This window comes from Spinacia oleracea, chromosome 3 (genome assembly GCF_020520425.1).
Source record: "Spinacia oleracea cultivar Varoflay chromosome 3, BTI_SOV_V1, whole genome shotgun sequence".
In the NCBI taxonomy this organism is placed as follows: domain Eukaryota; kingdom Viridiplantae; phylum Streptophyta; class Magnoliopsida; order Caryophyllales; family Amaranthaceae; genus Spinacia; species Spinacia oleracea.
This window is the reverse complement of record NC_079489.1, coordinates 38,191,710-38,207,320: the sequence shown is the minus strand read 5'-3', so window position 1 is coordinate 38,207,320 and position 15,611 is coordinate 38,191,710. Positions and strand designations below refer to the sequence as shown.

General features: G+C 36.7%; 1 protein-coding gene across 1 annotated transcript; it reads left to right on the top strand.

Moving 5' to 3' along the window:
- The first annotated feature begins 13,547 nt into the window (after nt 1-13,547).
- LOC110776037 (rhodanese-like domain-containing protein 9, chloroplastic) lies at nt 13,548-15,492 on the top strand. Its single transcript, XM_021980619.2, has 6 exons — nt 13,548-13,708; nt 13,824-14,074; nt 14,305-14,455; nt 14,817-14,902; nt 15,000-15,104; nt 15,209-15,492. Exons 1-6 carry the CDS (start codon nt 13,668-13,670, stop codon nt 15,268-15,270), a joined length of 696 nt encoding a protein of 231 aa, XP_021836311.1. The 5' UTR covers nt 13,548-13,667; the 3' UTR covers nt 15,271-15,492.
- Nucleotides 15,493-15,611: the final 119 nt, after the last annotated feature.

Here is a 15,611-nt window from a genome sequence, read left to right as displayed (position 1 = left end):
TTGTGGTCTCGGCCCGCACGCGCACAGCTCCTCGGCCATGGGCCTCGCTGCTGCGTTGCTTTGCTTGCTCGCCTAGCGCGCGCGCCCATGGGGCTTGAGTGCTTCGTGCACTCGGCTCGTGGGCCGCTCCTCGTATTCGCGATTTAATACATTTCCGATATATTATTTATCGTTTCGTATACGACGAATCACCGTCGTACGATACGATTTATTCGTCTCGCCTAGCTTACGAATATTCGCGATACGATATACGATTCCGATGCAAGGTCGTATCGTATAATACGTTTCCAACTTAATTCCCGAAAAGCTATTAAATGAATTTCCGATTCATTTAATCCGGTGATCTGTTACGTGTCATTGGTGTGACCTTGTAGGTTAAGTCAAGAGTAAGTTGTGAGTTTAATAGCCATTAGAACTCACTGATCGGAAGCATTGCTCCAGCTAGCTGTTCCGATCACTTGATCTCACTGAATTAATTGTTCGCAATTAATCTGAACCTTGGTATTAGACTTAATGCACCTTGGGTGAAGTACATATTTCCTTCAATCTCCCACTTGTCATTCAGACAAGTGTGCATCCACATTCCTTTGTCACTTAGTGTTACTTACTGAACATAAGGTAAGATCCAAGCCATCCTTATTAGGTCCAGAAGTGTTTCTCGGATTACAGAGTTCAACTGTCAAACTTTTGCAGAAGGTTAAGCGTAACCATTCTGAGCACCGCCATGCATTTTATAGTATCTAACTCTCCGAGAGGCCTTATTACACAACAACACCATATCCTATCAAAGATAGGAGGACAATCCATTCTTGCAATCTATGAACACTCACTTTGATTCATAGTACGCCCAATAACTGTTTTTATAGCCTCCTTTTACAGTGCGACGTTTAGTTAGCATCAAAGCGAACTAATTCTCAAACGAGCAGACATAATCGCTCATGTTCTGAGGAATGGTTTCTAATCACCATTAATGAGAACTACCTATGACATGACTTTAATCTCTTAAAGTGTTCTCATGGTCAATTCGATACAGGATCCAATAAGTATCTATGCAAAAGATTCCGACATCCAGTCACTCTAGTTCAAGAAACAGAACTAAGTAATCTACTTGCAACGTAATCTTCATTAGTCATTGGTCGTCCACCTTTAAATGACCTGGATTAGGGATCCTTTGTGACTTCAATATTCAAGTTCACTTATGGGTGTTTCTTTGTCGAAGAATCCATCTTGACATCCCATTTGAATGATTTGAATCACATGGACTTTTCATTTAATACTAAACCAAGATTTAATGAACTATGAAATATAATTTCATAAATGATAAATGTTTAAACCAAATGCTTACCAATTTGTGGGCCTCTAACCCAAAATCAAGCATTTAATGTTTTACATATATAGGCCTTTCACCCAATACTTAAAACATTCATGGAACTCAAACTTGATTCCATATCTGCATATGAATGTTGTGTATCATTCAATGCAGAGGTTTAGTTTATCATACTTTTCTATCCTTAGCATCTTTTCTATCGAAAGCATTTCGACGTAAGATGAAAAGATCTTTGAATATGTTTCTAGAATGATCTAGTATTTCGTTGCTGTTTAGAATGATAATCATATCTAAAATAGAAAATCATCCAGGTAGCAGACTTGTGATCAACCCGAGTTCATTGAAGAACTCCCACTAAAAACAATTCCCTTTTATTGCTTCTTAGGCAATATTGAATTCATTTCAATTATGTAGAATTTCAAATGATGCTTTCCTTTTGGAATACTCCAACCAGTTCACATAGATGTGGGAGATACATCTTTCAACTGAGAACTTGGAAACTAATCATTGATTCAGTTTCCCATGCATTCACATATGGTTTGGAACCTATGTAACCACCTTTTAATCACGACGCCTAATTGCTCGTGTATGTTTGTGGTTTGCCTAACAACAAGATTCAACTTTTTCTTAGGCAAATGCATGTAGCATCAAAACTTTAGTTATCTTCACTTCCTCTTATCAAGTGCTCATCCTACATCTCCAAATGTATTGGATGTTCTTGATACTGTTCCAATGATCTTTGATCCAGATCAATAGAGATTGGTATAAACTCCTCACGATCCAATGTTCACGAGTTATCTTGGCGATCTTATCACATTATACATGATTGATTGTAATGAAAAAACCATTCGCATTTAAAAATCCATCCATGTAACTTTTAGCTTCATTCTGTTTCAAGAGACACTAAATCTTGCTAAAATCTTGGCATTGCCATGTGATATAAGGTGAAGGCACCTCTTCAAGGTCCTTCATGCTTAACTCTAGTGATAACAGCCTAGCTTTATACTTAGTTAAAGCATTCATAACTTAGACTTACTCATATGGGTTGAGAGTCTCCTTTGAGTCTCTCCATTGTGTTTGATTTAGTAATTACTTTTACAGAATCCAAACAACGATTTAGATCCTATCCAATAGATCTTTAACCCAGTATGTTCTAAGTTTCGCCATGGTTCTAATATTAACAAATACTTTCAAATCTAACCATTTAGAATTTGAATGTCATTTTCAATAGAGAGATATGTATCTCCTATGTAGAACCAATAAACTTTACTTGGCTCCCACTAAACTCCTCATCTATAAGATGATCCATATTTTCATAAAGCTATGATTCCTCAATAGCCTTTTAGACAAATATGGTCCAATTCCCACTTGCATGCTTTAATCTACGAATAGATTTCTTAAGCTTGCTCCTTTATCTAGCATCCAAAACTTTTACATTGTGTGATGTACACAATTCCTTTCTACAAGTCCAATTGAGGAAGGTGTTTCGTTTTCCAATTGCCATATTGCCATATGCAATGATTGCTAGATTTATCCAAAATATATTTCAAGCATTCCGACTTGGTGAAAAAGATTTCAACATTATCAACGCCGTGAAGTTGTTTACAATCTTTAACCACCAATCTAGCTTCTCTTTTGTATGTGTATACAATATCATCTTTGTATGTTTTGAAAACATGTTTGCAACCAATGGGAGTAAACCCTTTATGCAAATCAACGTTGTATGTTTGGAAACATGTTTTCAACCAATGGGAGTGAACCCTTTATGCAAATCAACGTTCTATGTTTAGAAAACATGTTTGCAACTAATGAGAGTGAACCCTTCATGCAAATCAACCAAATCATAGATTTGATTCTCTACGATGAAGGTACTTTAGATGAAATAGCCTCAAACCATTTTGTATGGCCTCGAACCATACTTAAGTTTCTGATGGCCTCAAACCATACTTGAGAATTTTTAATTCGTCGTAGCTAACCTGTAAGTCGTATGTTTTTGAAGCACTTTCCGAAGTCTTCATAGTTTTCATTCCTCAATATATCTATGTATCTATCTTGGTTGAATTCTATTCCTTATACGATTTACCTAGGTATTTAACATCAAACGTTAGTGTCTATAAAGACATTACTCAAGTCCTTTGAGTTTTAGGATTCTCTTGAAGCACTTCCAAAGTCTTCCTGAAGCTCTTCCAAAGGCTTCTAAGTAAGGAGCTTTCCCAAAGACTCCTAAGTATCCTACATTTGTTTGTTGCTTGACTCGAAGTCCATTCGAGGTCATTTTTCTCCCACTTGCCTTTTTGGAAATATGATGGTTTCCTAAAAGACATTATCTTAAGCAACAACCATATGTTCTCAGATTTGTGGTAGAATCAATACCTTTTGTTTCTATGAGTCGCTCATAAAGAAACATATATCTATACTTGAGTTTGTTTGATGTAAACACTAACTCCCACTGGGTTTGACAACCCTAGATATATATGTACTGAAAAGATGTAATGAACCGAAGTTCAATCCTTATGACATCTTATCCTTAGCTTTGACAACTTTGTTTAGTGTGAAAGTCACTTGAGAGTATCATTTAGAAACTATATAGGAAAATAGTCGTGATTATCGTTAATCGAAATAGATTCCGATTTCTCCATTTGGACATACCATATTCTTATGGAGCTTCGATTGTTATAATGCCATATAAACAATCTAGATAATCTTTCTTGGCTTATGCAAACATCACCTTGACCCAGCCTAGATGTTCCAAAATTCTTGCCAAGTTGATTTTATACCCTTTTGTGAATTGCATTGAAGCATTTCACATATTTCACTCTGAGTAAATATAGCCATATTTCCTCAAATTCTTGTAAAATAGGTAGGTCATAAAATCCATCTTTGGCCCATGAACTTTATTGTCTAGAAACTTCTAACAATAGTCCATTTCGATGTCATGTTCAACAAGCAAGACCCACGTGTCTTAAATTAACCAACTTTCAGAAATCCATGCCATGGAATCTTAGAATGTTGACTTGTTGATATGGTCGTATGACATTGCCAAAGATATATGGAACACAAATCAAATGTTTGATTTGAACCTTCTGAAGTTTGAGTGTGAAGAGATTCGTTTGTTTATTAATCAATCATATGACTCAACCCTTAAGTGACCATTTCATTCAAATAAACACTCAACGAATGTTTTTGTTTACTTTGAATGTGAGTCTTTCCGTTATCCAAACAGAAATTGATTATGATGATTAATCGAACATAATACAATTAAGTTCCAGCCTTTAGAAGGACTTTAAAACAAACATGATGACCCTACAATTAATGTAGCAAAACTTTGCTTCATTTCCCACTTGTAGGTCAAGTAACCAGACTTAGCTCCCGGAATTTGAGTTCCTAACAAGAGTTAGAACCTCAAGCGGTAATCTAATACCATAGGAGTTTATTTGCTAAGTCGTTTCTCTTTAACATAAACTTCAAGGTAGAAATTGAATCTTGAATTCATTTCTTTTGTTCCCCTTTCCTATCCTTTCTAGCATGTTTTCTTATAGTCCTAAAGATTTTACTCTTTGCTTGATCTTCTTATTTTGTTATGCGTACAAATTCCCTTTCTTTTATTCACTTTGAATGACCGCATCCAATGAGTCTAGTTCATTATCGAATCAAAAGAAAATTGGTTGTTAACCATTGGTTAAACATGAGTCTTTAACTCAATACTTCATTATTTTAAAACTACCCAGTATTCTGAATATATGAGGTCCAATTGGTCTACCATTCAAATTTTAGTTTGAAAACAACCATCATGAAGATCACTATAATAAAATAGCATTCAAGATACGCTCTCACTCTCCTTTTCTTTGAGAATCGCTCTCAAAATAGTTACCAATCGATCGAGGAAATATAGCAGTTCTATTGTCCGAACGCAATAAGGTTGAAGATTGACTATTCTACAAAATGAACTAGCAAAGAAAACATTTATCATACTTTAATAACTTGAAATAAAAGCATTCACGCAATCATCAAAGCTATTAAACATTTCATTCATGCAAAAAATAAAACATGTTCAAAAAATGAATGAAACGATTCCAAGACCCCAAAAGTCCTAAATCCTTAAGCAGCTTTGGCATGTCTTAAGTAGTTTAAGATTTTAGGTAAGAAAAACCTATTGCTAGTAATCTCCAAATTACTCTTGGTTAATAAACTAATACCATAATTTATCCCATTGCGACAACATAATGCCATTGTTGTTTGAGTTGAAACCACAATCAACGTGCTCCTTTAGGACGCCTTACCACCTAAGTTAACTAAAATAGCACCTCGCTGTAGCGTAAACCTACTACCTTAGATCCTTAGATTTTTGTAAGTGCTTGATTTGGAAGGCAATTTTTAAACTCAATATTACTTTGGACCTAGTTATTTCTATGTTGGTTCGATTATTTAGTGAACCCAATCTAATCGAGTCATATGAAACAACCTGTTCATGCAAAGCATACATACATTCATACATTCACGCATAATATATATATATATATATATATATATATATATATATATATATATATATATATATATATATATATATATATATATATATATATATATATATATATATATATATATATATATATATATATATATATATATATAATATATATATATATTAAATTGCATAAAGAAATGGTGATCTAGTATGGCCCAAAACATCTTGTTTTGAAGCATCCAATCTTCATCACTTCCTTGTTAGCTTGGCATCGTCTTGAATCTTCGTTCAAATGCTAACTTAAAGTTCTAAACTTAGAAATACTTGAAAATAAATTACATCAAAATTTCCATGGTACGCAGACCATATTTAAAACTTTACATTCAAAGATAGAACGGTACGGAGACCGTATTTAACTATCCTAAATGGCCATACTAGTCACTTGGAGTACCTGCATTACATAAAATATATATTCTATGCATTCACCCATTCGTGTGCTAAAACGAATGGCCCATATTAATATGCAAGTATTTACGTGAATTAATTAAAATTCACGTTCACATAAACGCGTCCTAAAAGATTAATCAATTTCCAAATTATTAATCCTTAGACTTTATTCTAATTAAAAATGAATTTAATTAAAATAATGCGACCTACGAAAATAATTAAAAATAATTATTTCATTTTAATTTCATTTAGTGGCTCCCACTCAAACCAATAATTATTCCGGATAATTAATTATGAAATATTAAATTCAAAACTCGCGGCCCGGCCCAAGCAAATAAAATATTAAAATAAATATCCTGTTAGCCCGAATTAATGCAAATATACGAAGCCCAACGAAATAAACAATTTTCAACGAAAAAAGTCCGATTACGTACTTGGACTTGGCTTGCGCCCAGCCCAATCCCTTGCGTGTGGCCCATGAGGCGCACGAGCAAGCTCGCACACCCAAGGCCTTCGCGCGCGCGTGCCCATTGCTGTCGATGCCCCTGTGCTGCGCCGTTGTGCCTTCGTGCGCTGGACGTCGCAGCCCCCGCAAGCAATGCATGCCCCTTCCTCGCCCAGCGCGCACGAGGCACGCAGCACGCTTGCTGCTGCCCGTGTCGCTGCGGCTCGGCCAATGTATAGCAGCCCGTATGGCTCGACGAGCCATACGTCCACCACATTTGTGTTCGTGCCTTTGGTTCGTGATACGGACCAACTTAATTAAAATTAAATTTAATTTCACAAACTTGCATTAATTTTATTTTTCAAAAAGTTACGATTTTTATTTTCGAAAAACAACGATTTTTAACGATTTAATAAACTCCAACGACAATCCAATTTCGTAAAATTATTAAATCAAGGGCTAACAATATTCAAAATTTTAAGAACGAATGAATCAACATTAAAGTTTGAACTTTTAATTAATAAAATCCGAAGCTTTAAATCGTTCATTAACATTTAAATTTCAGATTTTTAATAATTTGGTTTAAGTGCGATTAAAATTAACGAAACCATTCAAAATTTTAATCCAATAATTTTTTAAAATTAGCCACTGACCCATGAAATTATATCCCCTTTCCCAATTAATCGAATTATTAAACCAAAATTAATTAAAATTCAATTAGGGTTTCAAATTTTACGAATTGGGGAAAGACAAAATTAGGGTTTATACTTATCGAAAAAATATGAAACTTTTACCATAGATCAAGAATATACCCAGCAACATTGTGTCAAAATTTCAAGCAATTCCGAATAGTTTAGATCGACCTTTTAATTGAATTACTGTCCAACACTTTTAATTTTTAATGAAAAATTAACAAAAACGCCCAAAAAGCGATACTTCGAGGCCTATTTTTGCAATTCCGTTCGCAAGAGTTGATCTTAGAAAATCCTTTTCAATCAGATTAGGGTTTTAAAACTCGAAAAAATGAATATTTTTGATTTCGGACCTGATTATTACGCAATTCATCCAATAATTCGTAAAAAATTCCGAAAATCCAACAAAAATTCAAAATTTTCGACAGGTGCAAAAACAATAAAATCATGCTAATTCATGCTTTGAATACATAAGGCTCATGATACCACTGTAGGGGAATACAGTTAAACATAATAACATGTGCGGAAACAATCCCCAAAGTCAGGAAACATGTATAAAGCACAGATTATGCAAACTTACATTCGAAGCGTGTTTTCCACAATAATCTGTCAACGAACACGAACAAAGAACTCCACTTGTCGTTCCTCTACTTGGTTCACCGATACGTTCAGATCCGTCTTGATTATCGTAGCTTAGACAATCGATCAAGATACTTTGCTTTTGGGATGAACACACCTTGGAGGCACAAAGAGAATTAGGGTTCTCTGTTTTCTCCTAGGGTTGTGTGTATTGTGTTATGATTAGTTGGAAAGAGGTTAGAAGGTTATTTATATAACCTTACTAACCGACCAAGCCTTGAGGCAAGGCCGGCTAGCAAGCCCCGCGCGCCATCACACGGACACGCACATCAAGCTGGGCCGTGGGCCGCGCTGCTGCTGCTGTGTCGTGGTCTCGGCCCGCACGCGCACAGCTCCTCGGCCATGGGCCTCGCTGCTGCGTTGCTTTGCTTGCTCGCCTAGCGCGCGCGCGCCCATGGGCCTTGAGTGCTTCGTGCACTCGGCTCGTGGGCCGCTTTTCGTATTCGCGATTTAATACATTTCCGATATATTATTTATCGTTTCGTATACGACGAATCACCGTCGTACGATACGATTTATTCGTCTCGCCTAGCTTACGAATATTCGCGATACGATATACGATTCCGATGCAAGGTCGTATCGTATAATACGTTTCCAACTTAATTCCCGAAAAGCTATTAAATGAATTTCCGATTCATTTAATCCGGTGATCTGTTACGTGTCATTGGTGTGACCTTGTAGGTTCAGTCAAGAGTAAGTTGTGAGTTTAATATCCATTATAACTCACTGATCGGAAGCATTGCTCCAGCTAGCTGTTCCGATCACTTGATCTCACTGAATTAATTGTTCGCAATTAATCTGAACCTTGGTATTAGACTTAATGCACCTTGGGTGAAGGACATATTTCCTTCAGCAAGTCCTAAGAGTCTTTTTATCGTTTGGCCTGCGATGTTACACAGGTTACTCACTAAAGATAGAATGCTAAAATGGAATATCTCAACTGATGGTCTATGTATCCTTTGTGGGTCAGAAGCGGAAAGTATTGAACACCTATTTTTTAATGTTCTTACTCTTCTGAGATTTGGAAATCAATATTGCAGGTGCTTCACATTCAACGTGGATGTTTACCTTTCGATATGGAGGTGATGCATGTTGCTAAAGCCTGTAGAAGGAAGCAATGCAAACAAAGGCTTCATGGAATATGTTTTGTTGAGGCTGTGTATGCCATATGGATACAAAGGAACAAGAGGATTTTTCAAGGGAGTTATGATGGTACTGAAGCAGTGACAAAGAATATTATCTTCAAAGTAGCTTGTAGTAAGATCAATGTTGTCTGCTTATGATAGTTATCTTTCAACCCTTCCTAGAAGATGGGAAAGTCATGACCTGAAGCAATTTTTGGAGTTTGGAGAAACAGTTGTACTGACGTTCTATTTTTTGTAATAAAGTTTATAATTAATTGCCAAAATAATAATAATTGTACAGATCACTTGGATCATTTCATCAAAAGTATTACACTCTTCTACTTTCCTCTCTACAGTTTCTCTTCTTCTCTGAATCTATCTCTCTCTCAACTATTCTTCCTGTTCTATTCTAAGTTTCCAACTCTCCATTGGAGAACTATCTGCAGAGATCTTGGCTCCTGCATCATACACATTATCAATTTTTTAACCTTTAACAAGCCCAAGTAAGGTTGGAACTAACGACAACGTCGTGGATCCATTGACTAAACCGTTGCCACAAGCGAAGCACAACGCACATGTAGCAACCATGGGAATCTAGCATATTGGAGAACGGCTTTGATTTTCTAAGTTTTGGTTTAGAACATCTGTTAGATCTGTGTTTAAAACAATTGGTTTAACCATTTAATATTTATGAAATTTATTATTTCATATTCATTTAATTTTGGTTTAGTATTAATGATAAGTCCATGTGATTCAAAACATTCAAAGGGGATGTCAAGATGGATTCTTCAACAAAGAAACACCCATACGTGAACTTGAATATTGAAGTTACAAAGGATCCCTAATCCAGGTCATTGAAAGGTGGACGACCAATGACTAATGAAGATTAGATTGCAAGTAGATTTGTAGTTCGATTTCTTGAACTAGATTGACTGGATGTCAGAATCTTTTGCATAGATACGTACTTATTGGATCTTGTATAGGATAGACCATGAGAACACTTTAAGAGATTAAAGTCATTCCATAAGTAGTTCTCATTAATGGTGATTAGAACCATTCCTCAGTACATGAGTATGTCTGCTCGTTTGAGAATTAGTTCGCTTTGATACTAGCTAAACGTCGCACCGTAAAAGGAGGCTATAAAAGTTGTTATTAGGCGTACTATGAATCAAAGTGAGTGTTCATAGATTGCAAGAATGGATTGTCCTCCTATCTCTGATAGGATATGGTGTTGTTGTGTAACAAGGCCTCTCGGAGAGTTAGATACTGTGAAAATGCATGGCCGTGCTCATAATGGTTAAGGCTTAACCTTCTGTAAAAGTTTAACAGTTGAGCTCTGTAATCCGAGAAACACTTCTGGACCTAATAAGGATGGCTTGGATCTTACCTTATGTTCAACAAGTAACACTAAGAGACAAAGGAATGTGAATGCACACTTGTCTGAATGACAAGTGGGAGACTGAAGGAAATATGTCCTTCACCCAAGGTGCATTAAGTCTAATACCAAGGTTCAGATTAATTGCGAACAATTAATTCAGTAAGATCAAGTGATCGGAACAACTAGCTGGAGCAATGCTTCCGATCAGTGAGTTCTAATCTATATTAGGCTCACAGCTTGCTCTTGACTGAACCTATAAGGACACACCAATGACATGTAACAGATCATCGGATTAAATGAATCGGAAATTCATTTAATAGCTTTTCGGGAATTAGTTTGGAAAAACGTATTATACGATACGACCTTGCGTCGGAATCGTATATCGTATCGCGAATATTCGTAATCTAGGCGAAACGAATAATCGTATCGTACGACGTGATTCGTCGTGTACGATACGATAAATAATAGCCGTAAGGTGTTAGTCGGGAATACGAGCCGCATCGGAGTTGCCGGCCCGTCGAGCCAAGCGCGCATGCGCGCAAGGCCGAACGAGCCAGCGAGCTCGCAACGCAGCAAGCCATCCCGCGTGGGCGTGGAAGTGCGCACAAAGGCGCAGCAACACAGCAGCGAGCAAAGCAAGGCCCACGACCCATGCTGCTCGGCTGCGCTGTGGGCTTCGGCCTGCAGTGTGTGTGCTGTGGGCGAGTGTGTGATGTGTGGCCGGTCAAGGCCTTTGGTCTTGGCCAGTTACACTTAATATAACATTAGGTTATATTTTTCACACACACAACACAATTGTTTTTCCAGTAACCCTAAACCTAATTCCTAAATTACGTAGTTCAGTTTTTCTCTCTACCCAAAAACTATTCATCCCGAAAAGCAAATTATCTTGTGCGTTGTCTAAGCTACAATAATCAAGACGGATCTGAACGTGTCGGTGAACCAAATAGAGGAACGACAAGTGGAGTTCTTTGTTCGTGTTCGTTGATACTATACTCGGGAAAACACGCTTCAAATGTAAATATGCTTAAACTGTGCTTTATACATGTTTCCTGGCTTTGGAGATGTTCCGCACATGTTATGTATGTTTACTGTATTCCCCTACAGTTCTCTCCTAATTCCTCTTTTCTCTTCTTTTCTCTGTATTTCACAACAGGTTGAAAATAATACGAGTAAATGATAAGTGAGTTTTAGAGGGTTTCACATTTTCGCATTGAACATTGGTTCATCAACGGCGACACTTTTATATCATAACGGAAAATGCCATACCCAAATTTAGAATTCCATACCAATGGGATTTTGGCCTATTGGTTAAAGCGAAGAGCCTGTGCATAATAAATCCCATGTTTGAATTCCTCCACCCCATTCGCGCAAAAAATAACATAAAAATTTCAAAACTTCATTTTAATGTGTACAATTTTTTTTATAACATCAACATATCAAAACGTTTTTTAAAAATATTAATGTGTTAATGATCAATGAGGTACAAAGGAGAGCTTAATAACAAGACCTGTTAAATAAACACTGATTAGCCGTTTCCTCTCTCCCTATTTTCTCCTTCTCTTTTTAGGTTTTATAAAAGAAAAGGTTAAATTGTTTTTTACCGCCTAAAAAAATTAACAAATTGTACTTTACTACCAAAAAAAATAAAAATTATTTTTTACCACCTAAAAATAAAATAAAAAATGTCTTTTACCACCTCTTAACTAAAGATGGATGAAAACGTTATGTGAATTAATGGGAAGTAAGGGAAAATGGTAGCTTTCATGTATGAAAATCGTGGGAGAAGAGAATGAAATAAAAAATATAGTCGGTGAAATGGATCCGCATAACGTTTCCTTGCACTTTTCCGGTTAAGAGGTTGTAAAAAATATTTTTTATTTTATTTTAAGGTGGTAAAAGACAACTTTTATATTTTTAAGTGGTAAAAAATAATTTGTCAATTTTTTTAGGTGGTAAAAAACAATTTAACCTAAAAAAACTAGGGTATTTTAGGCCGAAAATAGCCAAAATTCTTCAATTCTGCTTTGTTTTTTGTGTTTGATCCCAATGAATCTACATATTTGCGATATAGTAAGTACCCCTATGGTGGGTTTGATTTTAGTTAAGTTTTATGTGTTTAGTTCAGTTCAGGTTGTTTTTGGTAGAGATTTGTGTGAGATCGAAAACATGGTCAATCTTTCAACTACAATTAAACTGAAATCATATTTGTAACAGCTACCATAGATCCATAGACCCCCCTCATCGAACAAGGCTGTAAATCACATCAATATAAAAGAGAGTATACAAAATGTTCGACATACTAAGATCAAAGCGATGGTGAAAGAAAGTTTTTATTAGATTCGATTGTTATATATTTATTCGACTCAAAGCTTTATACAGATGTCGTATGAATTTTATCAACGAATTAATTTTGATTATTTAAAAAAATGTACATTGGAGAGCTTTGCATACCGGGCCAAAGTGGAGCGTCTCCGGCAAAGATGGCCGTGGCCGTGTCGGGTCGGGCTTCGGGTCGAGCCCACAGGCCGTGGGCCTAACCGGGTCGGGTCCACGCTAGGCCCACGTTGTTTCGTGCCGTGCTGAAAAGTTAAAAAAAGGGGCCCAGGCCCGGCCCAAGCCCACGGGCTTTCGTGCCGGGTTGGGCCGGGCCGTCGTGCCTAAGGCTAATTTTACTAAATTTAGCGTGCTTTGTCGAGTCGTGCCGTGCCTTGTCGTGCTTTTTCCAAAAAATTAAGGTCCAGGCCTGGCCCAGAGGCCACAGCCACGACTTCGTGCCGGTACCGGGCAATGCTTTTTTCGTGCTCGTGTCGGGCCGGGCTTTTTTGGTGCTGGGTCGGGCCGGGCTTCGGGCCGCCCCGGCCCACAGACATCTTTAGTCTCCGGCCCATTACGGCCAACTTTATGGCATGTATCCAGATTCCAGAAGTACATAAAAACAGAAATGACTGAATGAGATATCTGTAGGAATCAGAAAATTATCCGATATCTTGGGCACGTGGCATAAAGCCATTGCATGTCTGTAATTTCATGGCCCCTTCCACGGGCGTTACAGGGAGGAGAGAGAGAGTGTGTTTGTGGAGAGATAGAGAAAGAAATTTGCCGGGTAATCAAAGGTGACAGAGGAGGTGTTTGGAATCCTCTTCCATGGCCACTTTTAGCTACTCCACAATACTTCCTTCTCGCAGGTAATTTGTTTTCATATTTAATATGCTTTAAATGTAACGACGAAGTCAAATTTAATTAGTTAAAACGTACAATTAGGATACTTTAATTGGTAAAATTTGAAGAATATGTTTTCAGTGATTACTTTGGAGCATTCGAGAGTTGTGGTAAATCATGGGTGGTGCTTCCAAAGAGATCGTTTCATGGAAGAAGAACATTTAGAATTAGAGCAGAAGTTGATTATGTGAATGCCGATGAGGCTAAAAAGCTTGTAGAAGCTGATGGCTATGCAGTTGTGGATGTTCGTGATAAATCTCAATTTGAGCGCGCTCATATCAAATCATGTTATCATGCTCCTTTATTCATCGAAAATCAAGACAATGACCCTGGTACTATCGTGTTTTATGTCTTTTTTTATCCGTATCTATTTGCTGTAATGATGGTAATCATGTTATTTTGTTAGTCGGAACTTTTCATATCATCTTAAGAACGCTTTTATGTTACTCGGACCAAAACATGAAATTGTTTGTGTTTAATTAGTCGAGTTTGACACTTTGTTAGCAAATAGATTTAGGAGGACAAAGTTAATGCTGACGAATATATGATTGATATGGTGCAGGCACATTCATAAAACGGACTATGCACAACAATTTTGCTGGTTTATTCTTTGGGTTGCCTTTCACTAAGCCAAACCCTGACTTTGTGCAGTCTGTCAAGAGCCAGTTTTCGCCTGATAGCAAGTTGTTGCTTGTATGTCAGGAAGGATTAAGGTTGGTATCTTGTAACAAATTGCTGGATTAGTGTTCATTAGTGTCAATATCCATGTATCAATATAGCAGGCAAATTATATATCCATCTCTTCATTCTCATGGAATCATCCAACTTCTTTAACATTTTTCTATCAGTTCACTAGCTGTCAATTTTTTAGTATGACAGAACAAAAGGAGTTTGGTTTACATAACTTTGTTACAATAAATCAATAATAGAAAATGGACTAAAATTGTTACATTTGCTTTAAGTCTAAATCTGATCCTAATAACTAGCTATACAACTTTAAAACTGAGTTATGTTATACTTGTAAATGAATTCTAACATGACCATCGGGTCATATTTTGGATTGAATCCTTACAGGTCTACGGCTGCTGCTAGGAAGTTGGAAGAATATGGTTTTCAGAACATAGCATGTGTAACGTCTGGACTTCAGTCTGTAAAACCAGGTACTAATCTGTTATGCAAATCACATATTGGCGGTATTGCTTATTTTCTCGATATTATGCTATAAGGAAACATTGATTCTCTCGACTTCACATGTAGGAACATTTGATTCTGTTGGTTCCACCGAGTTACAAAATGCTGGTAAAGCCGGTTTGATTACAATTCAGGGAAAGATTTCAGCAGTACTTGGAACTGTTCTTGTCTGTAAGTCCCCTTTTCAGCCTTTAAACCAAGGACCTATTCTTTTAGTATTAATGTATAATGCTAAGATTGGTAACTCGACTAATGGTTTCATTGTTCAACTACAGGTGCATTTTTGTTCATCACTTTCTTCCCTGATCTGGCAGAAAAACTGCTACCGCCAAGCTAGACCAGCTATAAATTAAGGTGAACTGGAGGAGCAAAAACAAAAGAACACAAGAGTTTATGTTGCTGGTTTATGTCACCATTCAAGTCTAAGAATTATTATCAGTGTTCTAGGAATCATAGGTTTTATTTGGAAATTTTGATAACGAGCTTCAACTTATGTAAAATGCATTCTTTTTACAACATATGTATCGAAATGTGTAAAGTATGCGCAAGCTTGCCTCGATTCTCGTTAATCATAGTATATTAACAATTCTAAACCATAACAAATACTCCCTCCGTCCCAGATTAGTTGTTACACTTTCATTTTTCGTTCGTCCCAGATTAATTGTTACACTTCTAAAT

What these genes read in the sequence shown, in the direction of transcription:
- LOC110776037 (XM_021980619.2), top strand. Translation starts at nt 13,668, where the DNA reads ATGGCCACTTTTAGCTACTCCACAATACTTCCTTCTCGCAG. An exon ending in AAATCAAGACAATGACCCTG is followed by an intron (nt 14,075 to 14,304) that starts GTACTATCGTGT and finishes GATATGGTGCAG; the next exon opens with GCACATTCATAAAACGGACT. An exon ending in ACTTCAGTCTGTAAAACCAG is followed by an intron (nt 14,903 to 14,999) that starts GTACTAATCTGT and finishes CTTCACATGTAG; the next exon opens with GAACATTTGATTCTGTTGGT.